At 39.3% G+C, this 19289-nt stretch overlaps 1 protein-coding gene across 50 annotated transcripts in view; it reads right to left on the bottom strand.

Annotated features, from left to right (window-relative positions):
- Positions 1–19289, bottom strand: part of NFIA (nuclear factor I A) — a 352139-nt gene that overhangs the window by 46130 nt on the left and 286720 nt on the right. For 15 of the 50 annotated variants that reach the window (XM_083846021.1, XM_083846023.1, XM_083846020.1 and 12 more), the window contains 2 exons: positions 15897–15935; positions 7281–7409 (listed from right to left, as the gene is read on the bottom strand). The exons of 11 other annotated variants lie outside the window; for them this stretch is intronic. In XM_083846021.1, coding sequence (XP_083702147.1) covers positions 7281–7409; positions 15897–15935 — 168 coding nt within the window. Of the gene's footprint in view, positions 1–7280; positions 7410–15896; positions 15936–16967; positions 17055–19289 lie in introns of all 50 variants that reach the window. 24 more of the 50 variants (XM_083846019.1, XM_083846041.1, XM_083846030.1 and 21 more) reach the window with 2 other exon arrangements.

Genomic DNA, 19289 nt, shown 5'->3' with positions numbered 1-19289 from the left:
TTCTCAAAATTGACCATATTAGAGTACTAATTGGCTAAGCCACCATGCTGGCTGATGTGAAATGCTTTCAAACACCATGAAACAGCTGTGTTTATCGGAAATATGAAGAGTGACTTTTTAATAAGGAGATCTGGCAATAATCCAAATTTGTTGAAAGGAACTTACACTTCTGTGTATAATACAATACAAGAGGTAAAGAATGGAAGCCTAAAACAATAGCTTTAAGCCCAGAGATTTTTGTGATGAAAGCAGTTACCCAAACAAGTAAAAAATAATTAAGAAACTTGGGCTGGGATTTGCAGAGGTCCTGGGAGAATTCATTAACTGCTTTTCAGTTTCAATGGGAGCTGTGTCCCCGTAACTCTTTCAAAGGTTTCTGAAAGTCCCCATTTTTCTTACTGCCCATTAGGAATAGACTTTAGGGTGATAAATGTAGAGCAATCTTGTATTCAGTGTAGCAAGGACTTGCCTCTACTTACACACTGAGCTGCTGAGCGTAAGACTGACCAGTCTAGGACCAGACCTTCGAAGGGAATTCAGATCAGTGGAAAACTTATGCATGACTTAAGTCCTGTAATGCTGCAAAGTGGCTTTTTAGTAACATGTCTATCAGGACAATGGATAAGCTAAATTCAAACGGATCCTGTCTTGCATGCCCATATTTGCAGTGACAACACTCAGAAATCATGAGGAGTGAGAATGAAAATAGGCCTTACCCTCTGAGCATGGGTAAGATTGAGGTATCACTGACAATTACTTCCACGTTGTGTCGGTAGACATAGCTGAAATATTCAAAATATAATTAGCTGACCAATGCAAGAGAGATTCAAATACCCTAAATGTGATGGATGGAGGATCTGTTCCTGCCCATGGACATCAAGAAGAGGGACTGAATTGCAGAATGTTCATCTCTCAGCTCCTGAAGTCAAGTGCGGGTGGGCGGCTAAGCACTGCTGAAAAAACAGATCCATGGTAACTCCAAGTCAGGGCTGGCTGTCAGCCCCTTTTTGTTGCTCTGAAGACCAGAATGGTGTAAGGCACCTGGGCCTGTTGCTCAGGAAATACTCTCTCTGTAAGAGATTTTGCAGTAGCAAGTGGGAGGCAGAAGGACATTTTGCCCACGGAGTTCCTAGCAAAAGGAAAATATGCTTAAAGCTGTGTTTGGGCTCGGGGTTTATTGTGAGTATTACTCTGGATTGTGAGTATTACAAGCTGCTTTCGAAAACCTGTAGAGCTGAACTGAGTGCTGGTTTCAGATTCTGGCATAGGCAGAGGGCCAGTTAACTTCGCTATTTTGAGCAGACTCTTTTAAAACATGTTAAAATTCTTCTACCTTTGGGTGATCACAGTACTGCAGAACTGATCACAGGTATAGAAATAAAAATTGTACCTATAGAAAGCATTCCTCTCTTCCAATATGGAAGGTTGAGGTGAAAAAAATTTATATTTAGCCTATTCGTAGAATTCCTATTTCACATCAAATTCTGGCAACTTTTGCATATTGTTATTGTTTTTAATACATATGATGTATTCACATATATATGATAAAAACTACTGCTAGGAGAATATATCATGTCTCTCTAATAATGAAATGCAGTTGATAAGTTTACAATAGAAATGTAAATTCTCTTAAAAACCACAACCTTTATGTGTGTGATGATATAATTCTGCTTTGATACTAAAAAGGGCATGGTAATGGAATCTGTGACTTTGGAGTGATATATTGCTGTTAAGTTAATAGGACTCCACATTCCCATTTCTAATATCAGTGTTTTTTTCCCCTTTCATTCTGTAGATGGTAAGCTGATACTACATAAACATTGTTAAAGCTATAGTTCCACGCTACAGTAATTCACTTAACTTTAACATGATTTATGGTTCTGTCAATAGAGGAGGTTGAAAATCCAGAGCTCTCATGCTTAAACATGGGTTCCATATTTAAAGCAATAATGTGCTTTTTGTGTGTGTCTGAAGCTAAAAGAATTTAGCATAAAGCAGAGATAAAAATATTATAGTTCACTGCACTGTTTAAAGCATATAGTTTAACTTCATGGATAACATCAAAGAGAGCAAAGAAACTGAACACTGAATCAGTAAAAGCATGGGTAAAATACTTTGGTCCCGCAGCACTTTATTTTTATATTATTTTTTAGGGATGCATGAAATCCTATTAGTATTTTTAACACTCCCCTTTTCTCATTCTTTTGCTCAGTTAGATCAGCTCCTTTTGTCAGGATGAGTTTAAATCTGGGTCCACTGTGTTAATCACCCCCCATTCTTCTTTCTGGCACTTACCCTCCAGGCATTTTGCCTCTTTAGGAGATTAAGCGACCAAGTCATCTTGTTGCTCTAACATGTCCTCACTGGAGCAACATATTAACACAATTCCTCTGCAAAAGAGCCCTCTTTAGAAGTTTGCTGCAGGGATGACAAATTAACCCAGCATGGTGTCCCACACATCTATCTCAGTACAAATTATTAGTGTAATAGAGCTTTTAGTTATGCATTTATCTAGTAATTATTGAACGGTTATACAAAACGAAGCTGAGCAATCATGGCCCTTTATGAGGCAATCTCAGTGGGTGGCCTTACAGTTAATTTAGGATAGGACTGTCTAAGCAGTTCACTCACACACAAATTAGCTGAACAGCCTGCTCCTTTAAATATTTCCTATGTCACAGGCTAACTCTTTACAATACAACAAAGGTAGAGTTTTAATTACACGGTTCCTGACTTTTGTTTAGCTGAAGCTTTAACCATTTGCAAGCCTTCCTCTCTGTCCTCCCCTGCGTAGGATATGGGAGTAGATGGAAGTTTGGGTAGGGCATCTGGTAATTACTAACCCTGACCTTGAGGCCATCTGTTAGGAAACTGCTGTTCTTTAAGATTCATATTATTTGAAAGCGAATGAAAGGAAAAAATCAAAATCTTCACCTACGCAGTCAGCTAGGTGACAGGTGAGCCCTCCCTGAACCCTGACACTGTAAATCGGAGTGTCGCTTTGCACTGTGGCTGGGTTGCCTCACCTGTTGGTCACTGTGATGCTATTTTGGTTTCTACCCAACTGTCATATACATTCCTACCCTTGTGGTGTGGCTCTTCCTCTCTTGGCTGTCTTATATTAACATTAACATCCCTTGATCTGAGGTGTCTGGCTCAGAATGAACTTGCACCGCTTTCTTTTTGTCAAAAGTCAACGGGAAGTAGGAGGTTATGTATGTTATGTAGTTTGACAGCTGACAGCTTCGAGGCGCAACCATGGATAGTTGAACAGAATAGTATGTTACGAAACATCCTTTCACACTATCTAGCTCTGGAATTAGCAGGAATTATCACTTTTATTCACCTGAAGTTGCCCGACAGGACAGCTAACAGACACTGATATTTTGGTGACCCTAGGAGAATTTTGAAGGGCACAATGTCTTCCCAGATATGTGGCATCAAGTTTTTGCCACTTAGGCACTAACAGAGAGAACCATCCTGTCCAATTTCCCTGGTAGGCCTCATCTTGATAAAAATCTCAACAGCAATGCTTATTATGGAGGAAATTAATATAATGGGAACTAGTCTACTAGTTGACTTTCATCCCTTCTCTTTCTGCTCATACTCTCAGTTCCTCGGGTTCTTCACTTTGTGCTTTATTTCTGTGCTTTGTAATAGTGTTTCTCCTTCATTTATCTTCCTAACATACCATCTCATTCTTTTTTTTTCCTTTCCTTGCCTTTTCTTCCTTGCTTTTTGGCTTGCAGGATCTATGTTGTCATATTCTGTGGAAATGCATGAATGCTCTGCAGCACAGGCTGCTGTATATCCTGGCTTTACAAGATCGTGGTCAATTTAACGTTTCAGCCAGCTCCAGATATAAAGTCACTAGAGTGTAAGTAGCAATACATGGAAACCTAAAACCACTTATGTAAATACTGCTGTCACCCATAGTATTTAAATCCTTCACTGTCTGGTAAAGAGTTCAAGCAAGCTAATGTCTGGGAAACTTTGTAAGGTGCCAGCAATACATGATGGCTTTGCAATACTAGAATACTGCGGTGAGAAACTGACCACCAAGTAATCTGTCTTGAAGGTATCAAAAGTATGCGGTGTAGGAGACAGAGATCTAACTGCTTGAATTTTCAAGGCTTTGAAATACATTCTAAAACTGATAGTAGTGCTAAAGCCACCCTATAGGTGATCAATTTACCATCTGCCAGGCACTGAATCCTAACCACACCGGTCCAGAGAAGACATATGGTGCATTCATAGAGTCATGCCCAAAAAACTGCCATCATCAAGTGAGGCTCCATGAATCACTTTGCTAGCTTATCACCAAAGAAACTTGGATCTTACCACCATCTGTTGGAACTACTGAGGAGTCACTGAAGCATTGGCATCCATTTGCCAGCACTCACTGCACATCTGGTCCTTTGGTCAGCCAGCTCAGATCCTCTCTGCTGGCTACTGCCCAGCTGGGTTGGGTACTGGCAGCAGCACCAATGCAGATAGGAAACTAGTGCACAGCCCTCCACAACACAGTACAGCACAGACAATTTCATGAGAACAGAGGTTTTCCAACTGGTTCATTGAATGGAGCACCTTACAGCAAAGAAATCCTCTTAAGGATCTACTCCTTCTCCAAGAAAGTTTTGTCTCCAAAGCGACTCATTGTGGGTATCATCGGGAAGAGCATTCAGTATCATGGGATATCCCCAGTTTAAGACATGTACCGTGTTCTAAGGAATGTTTGGAAGTGTGGGAAAGATTCAGGAGTATTCCTCAGAAGTTATAAATCACTGGTTGTCAATGACAACACCTGCCATGAATAGTCTACAGCTTCTTCTCTACTGTCTATTTTGATCATGCTTTACAAACTCATTCCATGTACACATCCAAGTGATAAACTTGCACATACGAACATCAGAAGGAGACTGAAACTTCTAATCACTCAGTTGGCTCAGGAGCTTACTCTGACAGTGACCTACTTATTCATGACTTTCCTTTCTCCAAAATGCAGAGAATCTCTGCAGAATGAAGATCAAATCCAGCTTTTAACTTTCTGAAGACCATTCAGAATGACCTGCCATCAACCATTTACATAATGCATATGTATCCAAAGAGAATGCAACATGTGTGTACTACATTATATCCATTATTTCTGCAAAAAGCTACAAGTTCCAATAACTAAGGGTGTATATGAATTGCTCAAAGGTTGTATCTTCTTATATGATTGCATTATGCTCTTTACTTTGCCACTTTTGATACCTGAAAAGCTTCTCTCTTCTGCTTACTCTCCTATAGTACACTGAAGGGAATAGGACAATAGAACAGAACAAAGCTGGATTTGCAGAAAATAATCTGTCTCAGCATATTACCCTTTACTAACACAATGAGTGTTGTAGAAGAGAAATAAACACAGCCAATGTGCTGTGGAATAAGAATACCGAAGAGGCATGTCCAGCAAAGAACAAAGAATGAAGTCTGGAACAAAATTTTTCAAGGATGATGACACTTAAGAATCCATGGATGGATTCAGAGGGATTTTTCCTGAAAGTCTTTAAGACTTTGTTTGTGAACAAGTATAAAAGAGAAGAAGACACTCCTAACAGATGTTGCAGAAGAACAGTTTTTGCTTAACCTATTAGATACCATGATAATTAGAAAATATGTTATTTTTTATGGAGACATCCAAACAAACAAAATTTGGGAAAAGGAATCGTTGTATTTGCTATTTCAAATTCTGACAGTCTTTGAATGTTCTTCTCACACATATGATTGGTAACTCCAGGTGCACAGAAAAAGTCTTGTGAAAACAGACTGTAGATGGGATTTAAACAAGATCTCAATAGTGACACATTTCCTGTCTAAATCACACAAAAATCCAAAATAGAGAGGGTCTAAATAGGGGCAGACAAAGGTGTTTAATGGTCTTAAAAATGATGTGAGGTAAAACAGCTAAATAAAGAAAGGACCTATTAACTAATCAATCGACAATTCAAATCTGAAAGGCTGAACTTCTAAAAGAGAGGAATTCAGTGTCAGCTGATGTGCACTGCATATAATGTTAATGGAACATTCGTATTATTCCTACTTATATCATCAATTATCAAGGCTTTTAAAAGATGATATATTTGCCAGATAGCTCAGATCCAAAATCCAATGGAAATAAGCACAGAACTTAGATACCTAAATATCTTCTGAGGATCTAGGCGTGTCTCTCTCAAGGTAATAAATAATTTTTATGGGATTAACCACAACAAATCAAAATACATTTAGTAGATTTAACAAAGCTCAAATAACCATGAAGTCCAGTTCTGACCTCACTTCAACTTAGTGCAATCCCACTACGCACACCACATCACCTGGCACTGTGTGAAGAGGCTACTCGTGGTTTATGTTGCTCTCAGTAAAACCACACTTATGCCAAGCAGACATTTCAAAATAATTTCTAGCGTGAATTGCTAATGTCTTTTTATTCTTCACCATTTGACAAATTTCTTAATAATCTTCTTTAAATAAAACAAAATTTCATAGCAGAAACGTGTCACAAAGGTTCATCCTTATCTTTATGTTTTCCAAAGAGGTTTGTAAGATGATTCATTCGTTGTTGTATGTTACTATGCCCAAGTGTGTTCCTTTTCAAATGAGAACTGAGTACTGCATTTAGTTTTCTAGGTTAATGCAAGTGCATTTTTTCTAACAAAAATTTATAAGCACATCTAGACCCAAAGAACACCTCTGTTACTTGGAAAGCCAGTTGGAAGAGTACTGTGAAGAAAACCAGCCAAAGCGTTGCAGGAACCAACTTCAAAGGAGTCCAATAACAAGGTGGTTCTTCAGCACACCAATACCAACAACACAAGCACTAAATGACTCGCAGAAACAAAGCAGCAGTGTTGAAAGACAGGCATGGTTCAGAAGTGAATGATGAGTCCCTATCTCAAGCAGTTAGACTGAATCTATGTTATGCATTGATACAAGCAGAAGACACTCTATGTAATATATTCTGTCCCTTTCCCAACCCTCTTCAAATAAAACCCCAAGCCCCCAGAAACCAGCATTTCCACCTTAGCAACTGCTGAATTGTCATCAGGAGTTTTACCAAACAGCCCAGCCTCGCAAAACCAAACACAGGTCTTGACAACTAAAACCTCCAGGTTATCGAGCTTTTGAAGCACAGCCTCTCACGGGATGTGTCACACGTGGTGATGACTTTCCGTGGAAAAGCGCTGGGGCAGTGGGTGCTGGAGCTAACGTTTAAGCTGCCTGGGGGCTCTTGGGTTAAGCCTCACCTCTGGGTCCTGTAATGACAGGTCGATGGTGCTGTGTGAAAGCCGTTCCAAGGGAGGAGGTCTGCGAAGGCGAGGGACTGCTGAAACCAGACTTCTCTGACTTCTTTAATGTAGTTGGCGATGGCATTCCTGGCAAGAATGATTGATAAGTGCAATTTAATAATGCTAGGTCATGGAACGACAGCCTATGCATTGTGAAAGTGGGTGCAGAAGCAGCTAGATAAACTTAAAGGACAAATGAAATTGAATACAACAGCAAGCTGAAAGCTCACTTTTATTTATGGTCTTTTTTGAGGCAGAAGTGGCCATGGTTTGCTGTGAGCAATGAGTACTAGAAGGCAGCCATATTTTTCTTTTAAATCTGAAATATGGATAAGATGCAGCTTATTATTGCTACTGAAACCTACTCTGCTTTATTTTTAGAAATGTGTAATAGCTGGAGCATTTGGATTTTTAAAGGCTTTTTATGAATTCTGTCTTTCACTTACTGGTTCAGTAGATTGTTGAAAATGGATCTTTTAAATGTGCTGCAAGACTCAAGGCACAACTAGAGAATGAAGTTTGCAGAGTCCAAACTCTGCCCTTCCTTACTCTCTTGACTTCAAAGGTATTTGAAAGTAATACATTTATGTGGTTCCCTTTTGCTTTCAAAAATTTTTAAAGGGTGAATGGTATTTTTGTCTTTATATTAGAAGCCACAGTGGAATTATTTCAGAGTTGTTATTATGCCCTTGAACTATATCAAAGGCTTCCAATGAAAATCAGAGTTAAGTTGCCATTGGGTGAAACCTCTCCCATGGACAGGCAGAAATGGTGTAATGCCGATATGGCCATTTTGTTATATTCTATGAGAATAACTCTTGTTGATATCCTATCAAGCCCGTGGTCCTTTGAGCTTCTATGTGGTATCAAAGAAATTAAAGGAATGAATACATAGGCTCTTAAAATCAGAGTTTTTATTATGTATGATTTATGCTTAGATAAAAGGATACTGCAGCATATAGATGATGATGTGTGTGTCTGTATTATTAACTATATTTTTATAGATGTAGCGGCATATGGATGTTCTGACTATCTGCACATACTCGGAAAATATATAATTTCCGATATATACAGTACATCACACATTTTGCATATCCGTAGGGATATAGCAAAACAAAGTTGCAGAATTGCTGAGGTTTCAGGTGAGAAAGCAAAAACTAAGATAATGTGGAAGTTAAACTTCCACCAGCAAAGTCATTCAATCTTATTTCCAACTCTGTATTTTATAGAATTTAATTGTTAAAAATGGAAGAGAAGGGTCTGGACAATATTATCTCTAGACAATATTATTAACTTTATATTTAATAACACTAGTTTTATAGTCCCTGGGATCTTGATTGCAATAAGCAGGAGCCTTCTTGTACTTTATACACTATACTGCTGGGGTCTTAATGGTTTCAGTGAGGTTTTGCAGTTTATATTTCAGAAAGTTAAATAAAGTAAGAGAATGGTTAGAGGTACAGTGCTGTAGTTACAGCTTTCTGTCTTGAAATTGTTGGCTACACGGGTTTGCTGTTGTGATGGTTGTTTCCTAACAGCCAGAAAAGCTACATACATAATCTTTTAAAAATAATAGTTTGGAACTGACAGAATATTGCGTAAGAAAAATGTTTGTTTGTTTGTTTTCTGTATTGCTCTGAAAGATTTTGGGGTACAGACAAAAGCATGAGGGTTGAGGTTGAACTAAGGTATTTCAATGAAATACTCCAATACAGCCTGCTGTGTTTCTGCTCAACAGCTTGCTGGGATGTAATTTTATTACTGCTCTTTGTTCCAGTTGCCATACCAGAACAAGGATACTCAGAAGTAAAGGTGCTGTTGCACCAGATGTCCTTATGATGGAGGAACTGGGGAGGGAAACACCAAATGAGTGTGACCCCCAGCCCTAGGCACGAAATCAAGGGCCAGTGCCACCATTTGTGTTGCTGGTGGTGGAGGAGCTACGTTGCTGGCAGCAAGGCCATGGATACATCTCTGATGAGTTGGGCTGTGGAAGGCTAGGGATGCCTCCAGGGCAGGTTTTAATGTAGCAGGCTCCATCCCTCTGAGTGCGAAATATCACGGACAGAACAAGCCGCCGTTTGTGCCGAGGGATTACCCCAGTAAAAGACGCCTGCTGCTAGCTGCTCGAGCGGCGACGTCGTGCAGCGCTCCTGCGTGGCGGCATGAGGCTGACGGGGAGGACTGCAGAGCCTGCCAGCAGGGTGCCCGCAGGGCACGGCAGGACCCGAATGGAGCTCATGGATGTAGGGCTTGGGGAAGGGGCAGAGGGACCAGTGGGATGTGGTTTAAAGCTGCAGCGAGTTCCTGTGGTTGTGTCTAAGCACTGAAACTCGAGGCTCTGCAACAAAACTGGTGCATGACCTTGAACTGGGGCAGTGCTGAGCAGTGCCACGCTCGTACGGGGATGGATTTTACAAAGTTGAGACAGCTGTTGGCATGTTAAAGTAGAGATTTTGACGTAACGCTATGTGTAGAATTGAGTGGAAAGCCAAACTGAAGCACTGATAATTGGTTGCTACTTTTATTATATTTGTTTGTTATTGTTCTGATTGCCATCGTTATTACTACTGCTAATTTTTTTATTTCAGTATATTCTGAAATGTGTTGGTTTGGAACGTCCAACTCTACCATGTTTTTATTTTGTTTGAGGTTTGTAATGACACATTTTCTCGTGAGTGATCATATCCATCAGATCTCAAGAAAAAAATGGCTGCCTCCTAGTTCAGAAGAATATGCAAACAGGAGCTTAATTACATCACTTAATATTGACCAAGAGAAAGAATGAGATGAGCTTGCCAGCTCATTTCCAAAGCATGTTTTGTCCTTTAAGAGGGGAGGGTATGACAGAAAGTTAGGCAGTGCAAAGCAATTAGCATCATTCACATTTTATGTTGCGCTAGCATGGTGCTCTAGCAGCAAAATTCAAACATTCTTTGAATGGGTTAATAAAAGAAGAAATACAGTCAGCATGCAAGAGAAAGGTTTCCAAGAACAAGCCAAAATATGTCCCATTCTTCTAAATTTATCACAGCCATGTCACATTATCCTTGAGACTGCCAGGAATGTCAATTTTTTTGCAATTTAAAAAAAAAATATCTCATTTAGCACCATATGTTTGGTTAATGTGCCTGATATATCCTGCGTATTCTTTAGTCCATCCATTTCTAATACTCATTTTTCTTTTTTCCCCCTCGCTAAGCCATATGTTACAATGCTGGTCATTCTATCGAAGTTCCTTTCAGGAGCCGAGAGTGAAAGCAAGGGAACTCGGGTTTAATCACCCAGAAAAATTTACATCCGACTCTACAGCTCTCACTCTTAGGTAAGCAATCTCAACACTTCAGTTAGCATTGTAGGTGCCCGGTGCCTGCGAAAATCAGGCCACCTATGAGATAGCATGTTGTATATGCACAACTGTGAGGCAGGAACTAAATGACTAAGTATAGAATTAGGTGTTTAATTTTTGGCACCCATGTTTGAGGCTCTTGGCTAGTTTTAAAGGTCTTCTGTTTCATACCTAATGAGTTTTAACACATTTAGTGGTCCCCAGTCCTCAGCTTCCCCTCCTGTGTTGCTCAGGGATGCAGGAAATTAAAAAGTTAAAGCTGAAGCTACCACGGGCAGAGCCCAGGGAGGATGCTGCTGCCTTGCACGGCTTTCCTCAGCATTGCTCCCACGAGGGAATGAATATCGGGGACCGCTGCACTGAGCACCAGATTTCAGCACTTTGTGTGGCAGTGCCAACCTTTAAGGACACCTCGGAGTCCCAGCTCTCCTCTGCTTCCTCCGTGGTGCAGGGCAGCAACAAATTACTCTGTCCCCCAGCCTGTCTCAGCTGTGCTGGCCGGTGAATAGGGAATGGAGCCAAGGATCCTCCCCATTCCCTGCCTCTTTCTATCCATCTGCTCCGAGCAAGGAATAAACAAGAACAGCCAGAACACAACGGCTGGGTAGCCCAGGTGGGGTTTTAAAGTGTTCCTTACTATTCTGCGCGTCGGACTGTGGTCCAAATCACAGTCATACCTGGCGTTTTTAGGAAACACAGATTTCATAATCCAGGTCTGATTCTCCTCTGAATGTTATTTAGAGCGCAACAGAAGAAAATCAGACTTAGTCTATTTTCATCTTATGGCAGCTTTTAAATACAGAATAAGTGGAAAAGTTAATTGCTAAATAAAAAAGAAAATAAAGGGACTTGTGGCATAAAACACAGATGGAAGTCTGAGTGGGTGTGTTAGTTTAATTTACTGTACTTGTATTCATGAGTCTGTATAAGTATATATATGCCAAACATATATGGTCTTCGCCTGCTCCCATTAACATGAATCAGGTTTTTTTTTTCACTGGACAGAGGGAACCAGATCAAAGATCCTGATGGTGCTAAATGGAACAAGATGTATACTTTCGTATTTTTTTCCAAAAGGAAATATTAATTTGACGTTGGTTTTTCAGTTGAAAAGAATTTTAATTGCAGTACACAATAAGCAGAAAATTCAGACAACAATAATCTTGAAACTGTTAGCAGCATTATATTTCTATCAAGGAATTTGAGTGCTTTTTTCAACATTAGAGCTTTCTGAATTTTCATTAATTTGGCATTTCCCTAAACACACACGTTATTTTGTTCATTCCACATCATGCATCACACCCTTTTGCTCAATGCATAATGCAAGCGTAAATGGGATCCTTGTCCTTGAGAGACTCTGGTTACTGGAGCCATTGCACGGATGTTGAAGTCCCGCAGTAAGACTTTCCAAAACTCTGCACTTCGCAAACCTCCAGCCCAAGTTTAACCAGTGAATGCACAGGAATACTTCATGTTCCTCATCTTCTAAGGGGCACTGGAGCATTGTGATGTTTTTAATTCCTCTACCTCCTTATGTCTGCTAGTACTAGAAACGCACCACATAAGAGTCTTCCTTGAGTACAGCTAAAGATCTTCAAATTTTCATGTATGAGGCTGATATATATTTAAATGGACCAGAAAGTGATGTGTGAGAATTGAATGCACCAATCCTGCCCAGAGCAAATAAATATCTATTAACCTACTTCCACATAGCTATCTAGAATTATGATTAACTTTGATGAAGCGAATGCAGTCACAGCAGTATAAGAGGAGAACAATTCCCCTCTTCTCCAAATTTACAGCTATATCCATATCTATATGTTCATCCAATTTCACTTGTTAATTACTAACATTATTCTGACTACACACATCTTACACAGTAACTCCATATCAAGTCAGTCACACTGGTAGACCAGCTTATATTCATCCCCAAAGATGACTTTTGGATAATCACCCCAAAATTCCCAGTCGCTCTCTGTCACTAGGCTCTTGATGAAGTTTTTGTAAACAACAAAAGCTATGAATGAAATATGGTTTAGATCTTCATTCCCAAGGGACACTCTAAAAAGGAATCACGGAAGCTCAGATATTACCAGGTGGACCATGAACTCAACAACATGCAAAACAAATAGATGATGCATAAAAACAAGTTGGCTGTTGAATAAAAAACCGGTATGTGGGATGACTTTTTCCAAGGATTTTTCATCCTTATGTGAAAATTATTCCAGCAATATCACTGAAATCAATATCAACAGAAATGCTGATCAGCTGCTTTTTTTTCTGGGGAAGCCTTAATTTCAAGTTTCTTGAAGTTTTGATGGCTATGCTACTGTCAGTCATAGTAAGTCTGCTCTACTTACTGCTGAGCAAACTTTATTTATCTTCTGCTGAGATATGATCACACTAGCTGCCATCCGTCAGCTTACTGTACTAGTTGCTCCAGTATGCGCAAAATACAATGCAGATGGAAATTCACTCATCCTAATGAAGTGCTCTTTAGTTTCTGCGTTTTGGATGTGTGCTCGCTCCTCTGGTCACGTTCTGAGTTACCATGATCACTGATTAACTACCTGCCAGTGAGCACCTCACTTCACAAAACAAAATCCAGCTTAATGAACAGTGATTTTACAGAAGTAAAATGAAAGCTCCCCATCTATCCACTTATCAAACTACTGCATATGCATCACCAACACACACAACCAGTTTCCTCAGAACTCGACATCTGACGGATCATCAGGAAAACAGAGCTCATCTATCCGTACCCATCAACATCGTATCATAGGTGACTGCCAGATACTTAAGAAGCTATCCAAAAGAAATGTCACAACTCTTTTTCAAGACACTACAAAAGAAATGTTCCAAATAAAATAAAGCAAATGCACGTACAAGTAAATGAGCCAAAGAACTTAATAAAAAGAGATTGATTAAAATGAGGACCAGAATGTTCAAAAAGGACTAAGAGAGAGAGGTGCCAAAGGTGCATTAAATGGATTCAGTGGCTTTAGGTTTTAAATGCTTTTGGACTCCTCAGCAATTTTTAGCCAAAAATGATCATTCGAGTTAGAATCAGGATTCTGATGCCACTTAGGATAGAGACGGTTGAAATTTCTGCTTTGTAAATGAGTACTGCTCCATTTACAAAAGAGAAGTATCAGTTTTACCGGAGGAAAATCTTCTCTACAGGTTCTTAAAACTGCATGACACAATCTTCATTATTATTTTAAAACTCTACCCCATTAAAATCTACCTTAAATATTTCGGTGTGATGTTTCCATACAGCGTATTATCTTGTCTGCTAATATCTATGTTTACAGCATCTTCTGGATTGTTTTAGCCTTGTAGATTAGCCTTCATCCCTGCTTTGCTGTCCAAGTGATTCTTTCAATAACTAATAAAGTGGTAACCAACATATTGGCAGTTTCCTTAAAATATAATTAGAATTTTATATTTGAAAACTTTAATGAGAGGTGTAATAAACAGCAAGATAACAGTTCAATTTTCTCTCTGATCTAATGTTAGTTTCAGTGTCATTTTGCATTGTATAAATATATATTTTAATAAGAATATTTTTTTCTAATGACGTCTTTAAACATCCAGTCATTTAAAATTCATTATTACATTTGTTTCATTTCAAATGTTATCTGAGAGTTTTTCGGCATACTTGGCAGATTAGATATAGCAGCAGGAACAAGCTGCAGCCATCCATAGGAGAATATACCTTTATGTGGGTGCTTTGGGGATGGAACATCTATAGCTGTTAGGCAAAAAATGCCATCATAAATTTGGATGGCATTTACAAAGCCCTCTAAAAAGTCTTTGCATATGATTATAGCTGAGGTATGATATTTTTGCAAGTAAAAGACCCAGAATAGATTTATGTTTCAACTATATCTTCCTGAGATGCATATGGATGCTAAATTGCAAGTGATACTAAAGGGAATTTTAGTAACTGAAGAGGATGGAGTCAAATTTTCTGTTTTATTTATTTATTTATTTATTTTTTTCTCAAAAATCATTTGCTCATTATTTGCATGCCATCAAAAACCACTGGCTATCCAAGCTATATATAACAATGATGGCTGTTAAATGCCAAAGGCATGAGATGGAGATGGGTAAATATGCAAATTTTTTAGACTTGTGACCTCAGTTACTGCATGGTAATGTTTTTAAATTACTTTTATGATGACAAGACTAAGTTTGGTGCTAATATTGGTTTTGAAGACTTAATCGGTATACACAGCCATTGAACATATGTTTTAATTAATAAAATGACTGTAGACAGGAGTGAAAATAACTCAGGTAATCTAACATGTACTGTAAAGTCACCTGATTTCTACACAATTTGAGGTGAAGAGTTTATACATTATTCCAAAGAAAGAAAGAGTTGCAAGCTGAATTCATGTGCATCGTACCAAACTGAAATGGATTTATAATTTGACAGGTCAAGAGTGTACTCATGGAACTGTTATGTATTGCTATCCAGTGGTTCTTGGTATTTTTATGATATGACTGCCTCGGTTTGACAGTCACAGGACTGAACAGTCATCTCATTTCTCCGTAACACAAAAAATCATTTGTAGCTGATCTACAGCTGCTGTGCTCTTTTCCTGGAAAGTGTCCATTGCTAGTTGTACGCTGGTGAGCGGCTGCTGCAATGGCACTGTGGACCTGCCACCAGCAACTCCTGAGCAAGTCTTGGCAGCTCCCAGTCAGCGAGAACTTTAATGGCTTTCCAACAGATCAGTTCTCAGACAGGTGATATCAGACAGGCGAAATCAGCCTCATTTTTCGGCATTCCCAATAGCTTTAGTTTTCTGGAGGAACAAAGAATCCTCCTGGAAAAAATAAAATGTTCCCATTGCAGAGCAGGCAAGAGCGCAGCAGTTTGGCTTTGGCTTCATTTCCAGAGGAGCTCTGTCTGCCTGTGTGGTCTGCCCAACACCTCTCTCATCTCCTGTGCAATTTTAAACACATCAGACAGGGAGGCAGAGGGCTCGCAGGGAAAAAGTCCCTACGTTTCATGGAAACAGGCATGGAAAGGGCAGAGGTAACATGTAAGTGCTCCCTCCAGGGCTGTCACTCTGGCAAAATGCTTAGCATGAGCCCTCCTACTAGACACTGGAGAACCCACACAAGAGGGACAGCTGGTACATCCCCCCAACCACCACAAAATGTCTATGCACCGAGAACAAGAGCATTGGCATTGTTTGAATAAGCACACCCACCATGTAGTGCTCCGCGGTGTTCGGGGTTTCTTAGATATCCTAATTTTATAAAAGAAAGTAAAAGAAGAAAAAAGAAACAAGGTGAGAGAGAACACTATCATATTTTGTAGCAAGCAGGATACTGTGTGAAATCTTGGCCCAGTGAAGTGATAAAGGGGAAGCTTTCAGTTTGCTTAACGGAAAACTTACGAGGAAATAGTAAAATTACCAAAATACCACATTGCAGAAAATGGGTGCATTTAGGTTCAATTAAGCTGTAAAAAGGAAAATGGCACTTTAGCTTACAAAAAGTGAAGGGACAGAGGGAGCTATCAAAAGTAACTTTACAAGATTTGTATGCATGCGGATGCTGCTTCACTGGACCAAGAAAGCTACAGTATGGGACAGGATTTTTCTTTTATTAGACACTTTGCTAGATAGCTTTGTCAAACCTCAGAAACTGCTGCTCTGGCATTATGAAATAATCCTACATAACTTGATCTCATGAGCTTAGGAACACAGAAAAATAGCCATGCCAAATCAGATTACAGGGATCCACCTAGCCCAGTATCCTCTCTCTGACAGTGGTAAGTAATGGATGCCTAGAAAAGAGTAAAAGACCAGGGAAAGCATACACAGTGGTAATTCTCCAAAATGCTCTCCCAGCCTCCACTGATTTGTGATTCAAGGACTTCTAAGACAAAGTTGAAATCATAGTATTGAAGGTACTCGAATCCAAATGCACAAATTTACACCCCCCCTCCTCCCCTTTTTGGATTTCAACCCCCATGAGATTTCTACTAGTCACATAGAAAAGGTTTCACAGTTTGGTGCTGGCAAGTCCAGTGTACTTGCCACTAACTCTGAATGAGCTCACAGCTTTCAAGCCCAATGATGTTATGTGTATAAGAGCATCCAACACTTTCTCCTACACAAAAAAGTGACATGTGTACTGAGGTGCTCTAAGTGTATATACTTTGGGAGATTTTTTTTTAAAAAGCAAGAATCTGGCTGTAAATTGATATTAACATTTTCCAGTATATGTGTAAAACACATGTTTCAGAAGAATAGAAGAGAGAAACTGTCACTCACTGGGAAGCTTTAGAGCTATCTGGCTCCCTGGGAAACTGCATGCAACTATTCTGGTGTCCAAGGGTTTGACCAGTGAGTTTCCTCTTCCTGCAAAGAATGAATGCAGAAGTAATAGAAAGTCTGAGGGGGGAAGATTTTAGCAAATGGCTAAAGATACTCCTATTCTGCTAACTTCAGCAGGTAGGAAGCAGGCGGTGGTGGAAGAAAAAAGGGTGGGAGAGGAGAAACGCCTACCTTCTCCTCCCAGCAGTTAGCAGAGGGAAAGGGCAGGAGACTAAACTAGGAGAGACTCACACACTTGCAGTTCAGCCCTCTAAAATCCCTTTGTGGTGCTGCATTGACATGCAGTGATGCCGCCAGGTCATCGCAGTCCCAGCACTGCCACACAATGTCAGGACGTTCTGCTCTGATTGCCGGGGGTCTTGCTGTGACTCCCTTTCATGATGGCACTTGGGGACTGAAACTTAACGCTCTGGCATGGCACAGCCTCATTCACGTTGTCACCAGTTGCTTATAAAAATCCCATATGCCTGGGCAGGAAAAGTGACTTCTTGAACATCGTGCTTATTTTACTACCCACTTTTCAGGGGAGTTTTCTGAAGCTGGAATTAATATTCTAATCAAATTGGCACCTACGTGTCAATTTTTTACTTCATTTTTAAAAATAATCGGTAAAAGTAAGGCCCTTAAAAAAGGTTCATCCTTTCATTTTTTGATGGCATATTGACTTTATAAGATTGTAAAGGCATGAGTGATATATTAGGGAGTCCCTATAACTTTACTTAAAGCAAAAATTAGAAAGTGATCGAAAAGTTTTATAGAGGAGAGCAGAAATATAATTTTAAGCCTCTTAAAATTGCCTGAACTGTGAAATCAAGTAATGAACACTAGAAAAAGATCTGTCAGCTGGAATCAAAGCTTAGACTAGTCAGCATTTTCTTCCTAAACCTTATTATGACGAAGATTTTTCATCTCTGCACTCTGTTCAGCCCAACAAATAAACCGGCTTGACCTCCACCTGTTACTTGGCGAAGTCTGCTGTCATCTTTGACTAAACCCTTTTCTTCCCCTTCAAAGCCCTCTGCACCACTGAGAAGGTGGGAAGATGCAGCTGTGCGCTGATTCAAGTGGATACCAGTTCATAACCAGACAGCATTTCACAGCACAAATTACAAGCAATGGAGGAGAAAAAAAAATGTAGTGCCAATGAATTCTGGAAGGGGGCAACATTTTTCATCATTTTAACAATGAGATTTTCATAGAAAGAAGTACTTTTTGTGTGTGATATTATGAACTAGCATTTGGAGCAAGAAACATTTTGCTTATGCCATGACAACGAACCTATGCTAACACCACACATGAAGAATTAAAGAACATAATGGAAGCTATTTGTGTTTCTTTTATATTGCAGAAGTTGAATGCAGTAGCTATTTCAAGGAGGTTCAGCTCCAAATGTGTGTACTTTTCTGGACTTAGAAACAAGTCATGGCTACTCACTGCAACATTGCTAAACAAAAAAAATATGTATATATATATTATGGAACACAGAACAACAAGATAGGTCATGAGGAAAACCGTATAGCAGTCATTTCTTCAAATATATCATCATGACAAAACCATGCAAGAAGCTTTCTAATACAAAGACATATCAGAAAAAGCCATTTCATATAAAGTTGGACTTCTCTGGGTGATTAATGCTACGTTCAACAAAGGAGACAGTGTCTGTCTAATTACATTAAATACTTATCTTCTAGGGATTGGCAGGGTGTTTCTGCTCAATGTCACTTTTCATGACAATGTAATGATAGATCCGTTTACTTACCAGTGCCATTAGCAAAAATTGTACTGTTTTCTCAACTGCCCTCATATCACGAAAATATTTGATTAACACACTGTAGCTTATCTAATACTCTAAGCAACATATTCTGCATAGTTTTCTCTCTATTAAAAGAACAAGATTACAGCTTGTAAAATTTTTATTGCACTCACACAAAAATAAATGAATAATGTGTGATATACTTCAAGTATCTTACTAGTTCACAGAACGGGTTTATTTAATTTAAAATGCTAACTTGTACTTAACACATTAGGATTCGGAGGGAAACAAGGAAACAAACAAAATAGGTGCTCTGATGTACTACTTTCCTTCCAGTCTTTAGTTACTACTTCCTTTTCATTTTAGCACGTCTTTTGAAACTTTTAGAACCTTAGACGAAAAAAAAAAAAAGGTTTCATTCCTTTGCTGAAGAATAGATATGGCCTTCTCCCAAGTATTTAAAATTCACCACATCATGAACTGACTCTTCGTAGTCATGCTACTGT

The sequence above is a fragment of the Anser anser genome, assembly GCF_964211835.1.
Source record: "Anser anser genome assembly, chromosome: 8".
NCBI classification, from domain to species: domain Eukaryota; kingdom Metazoa; phylum Chordata; class Aves; order Anseriformes; family Anatidae; genus Anser; species Anser anser.
Note: the sequence above shows the minus strand (reverse complement) of the source record. Positions and strands in the feature narration are given on the sequence as shown.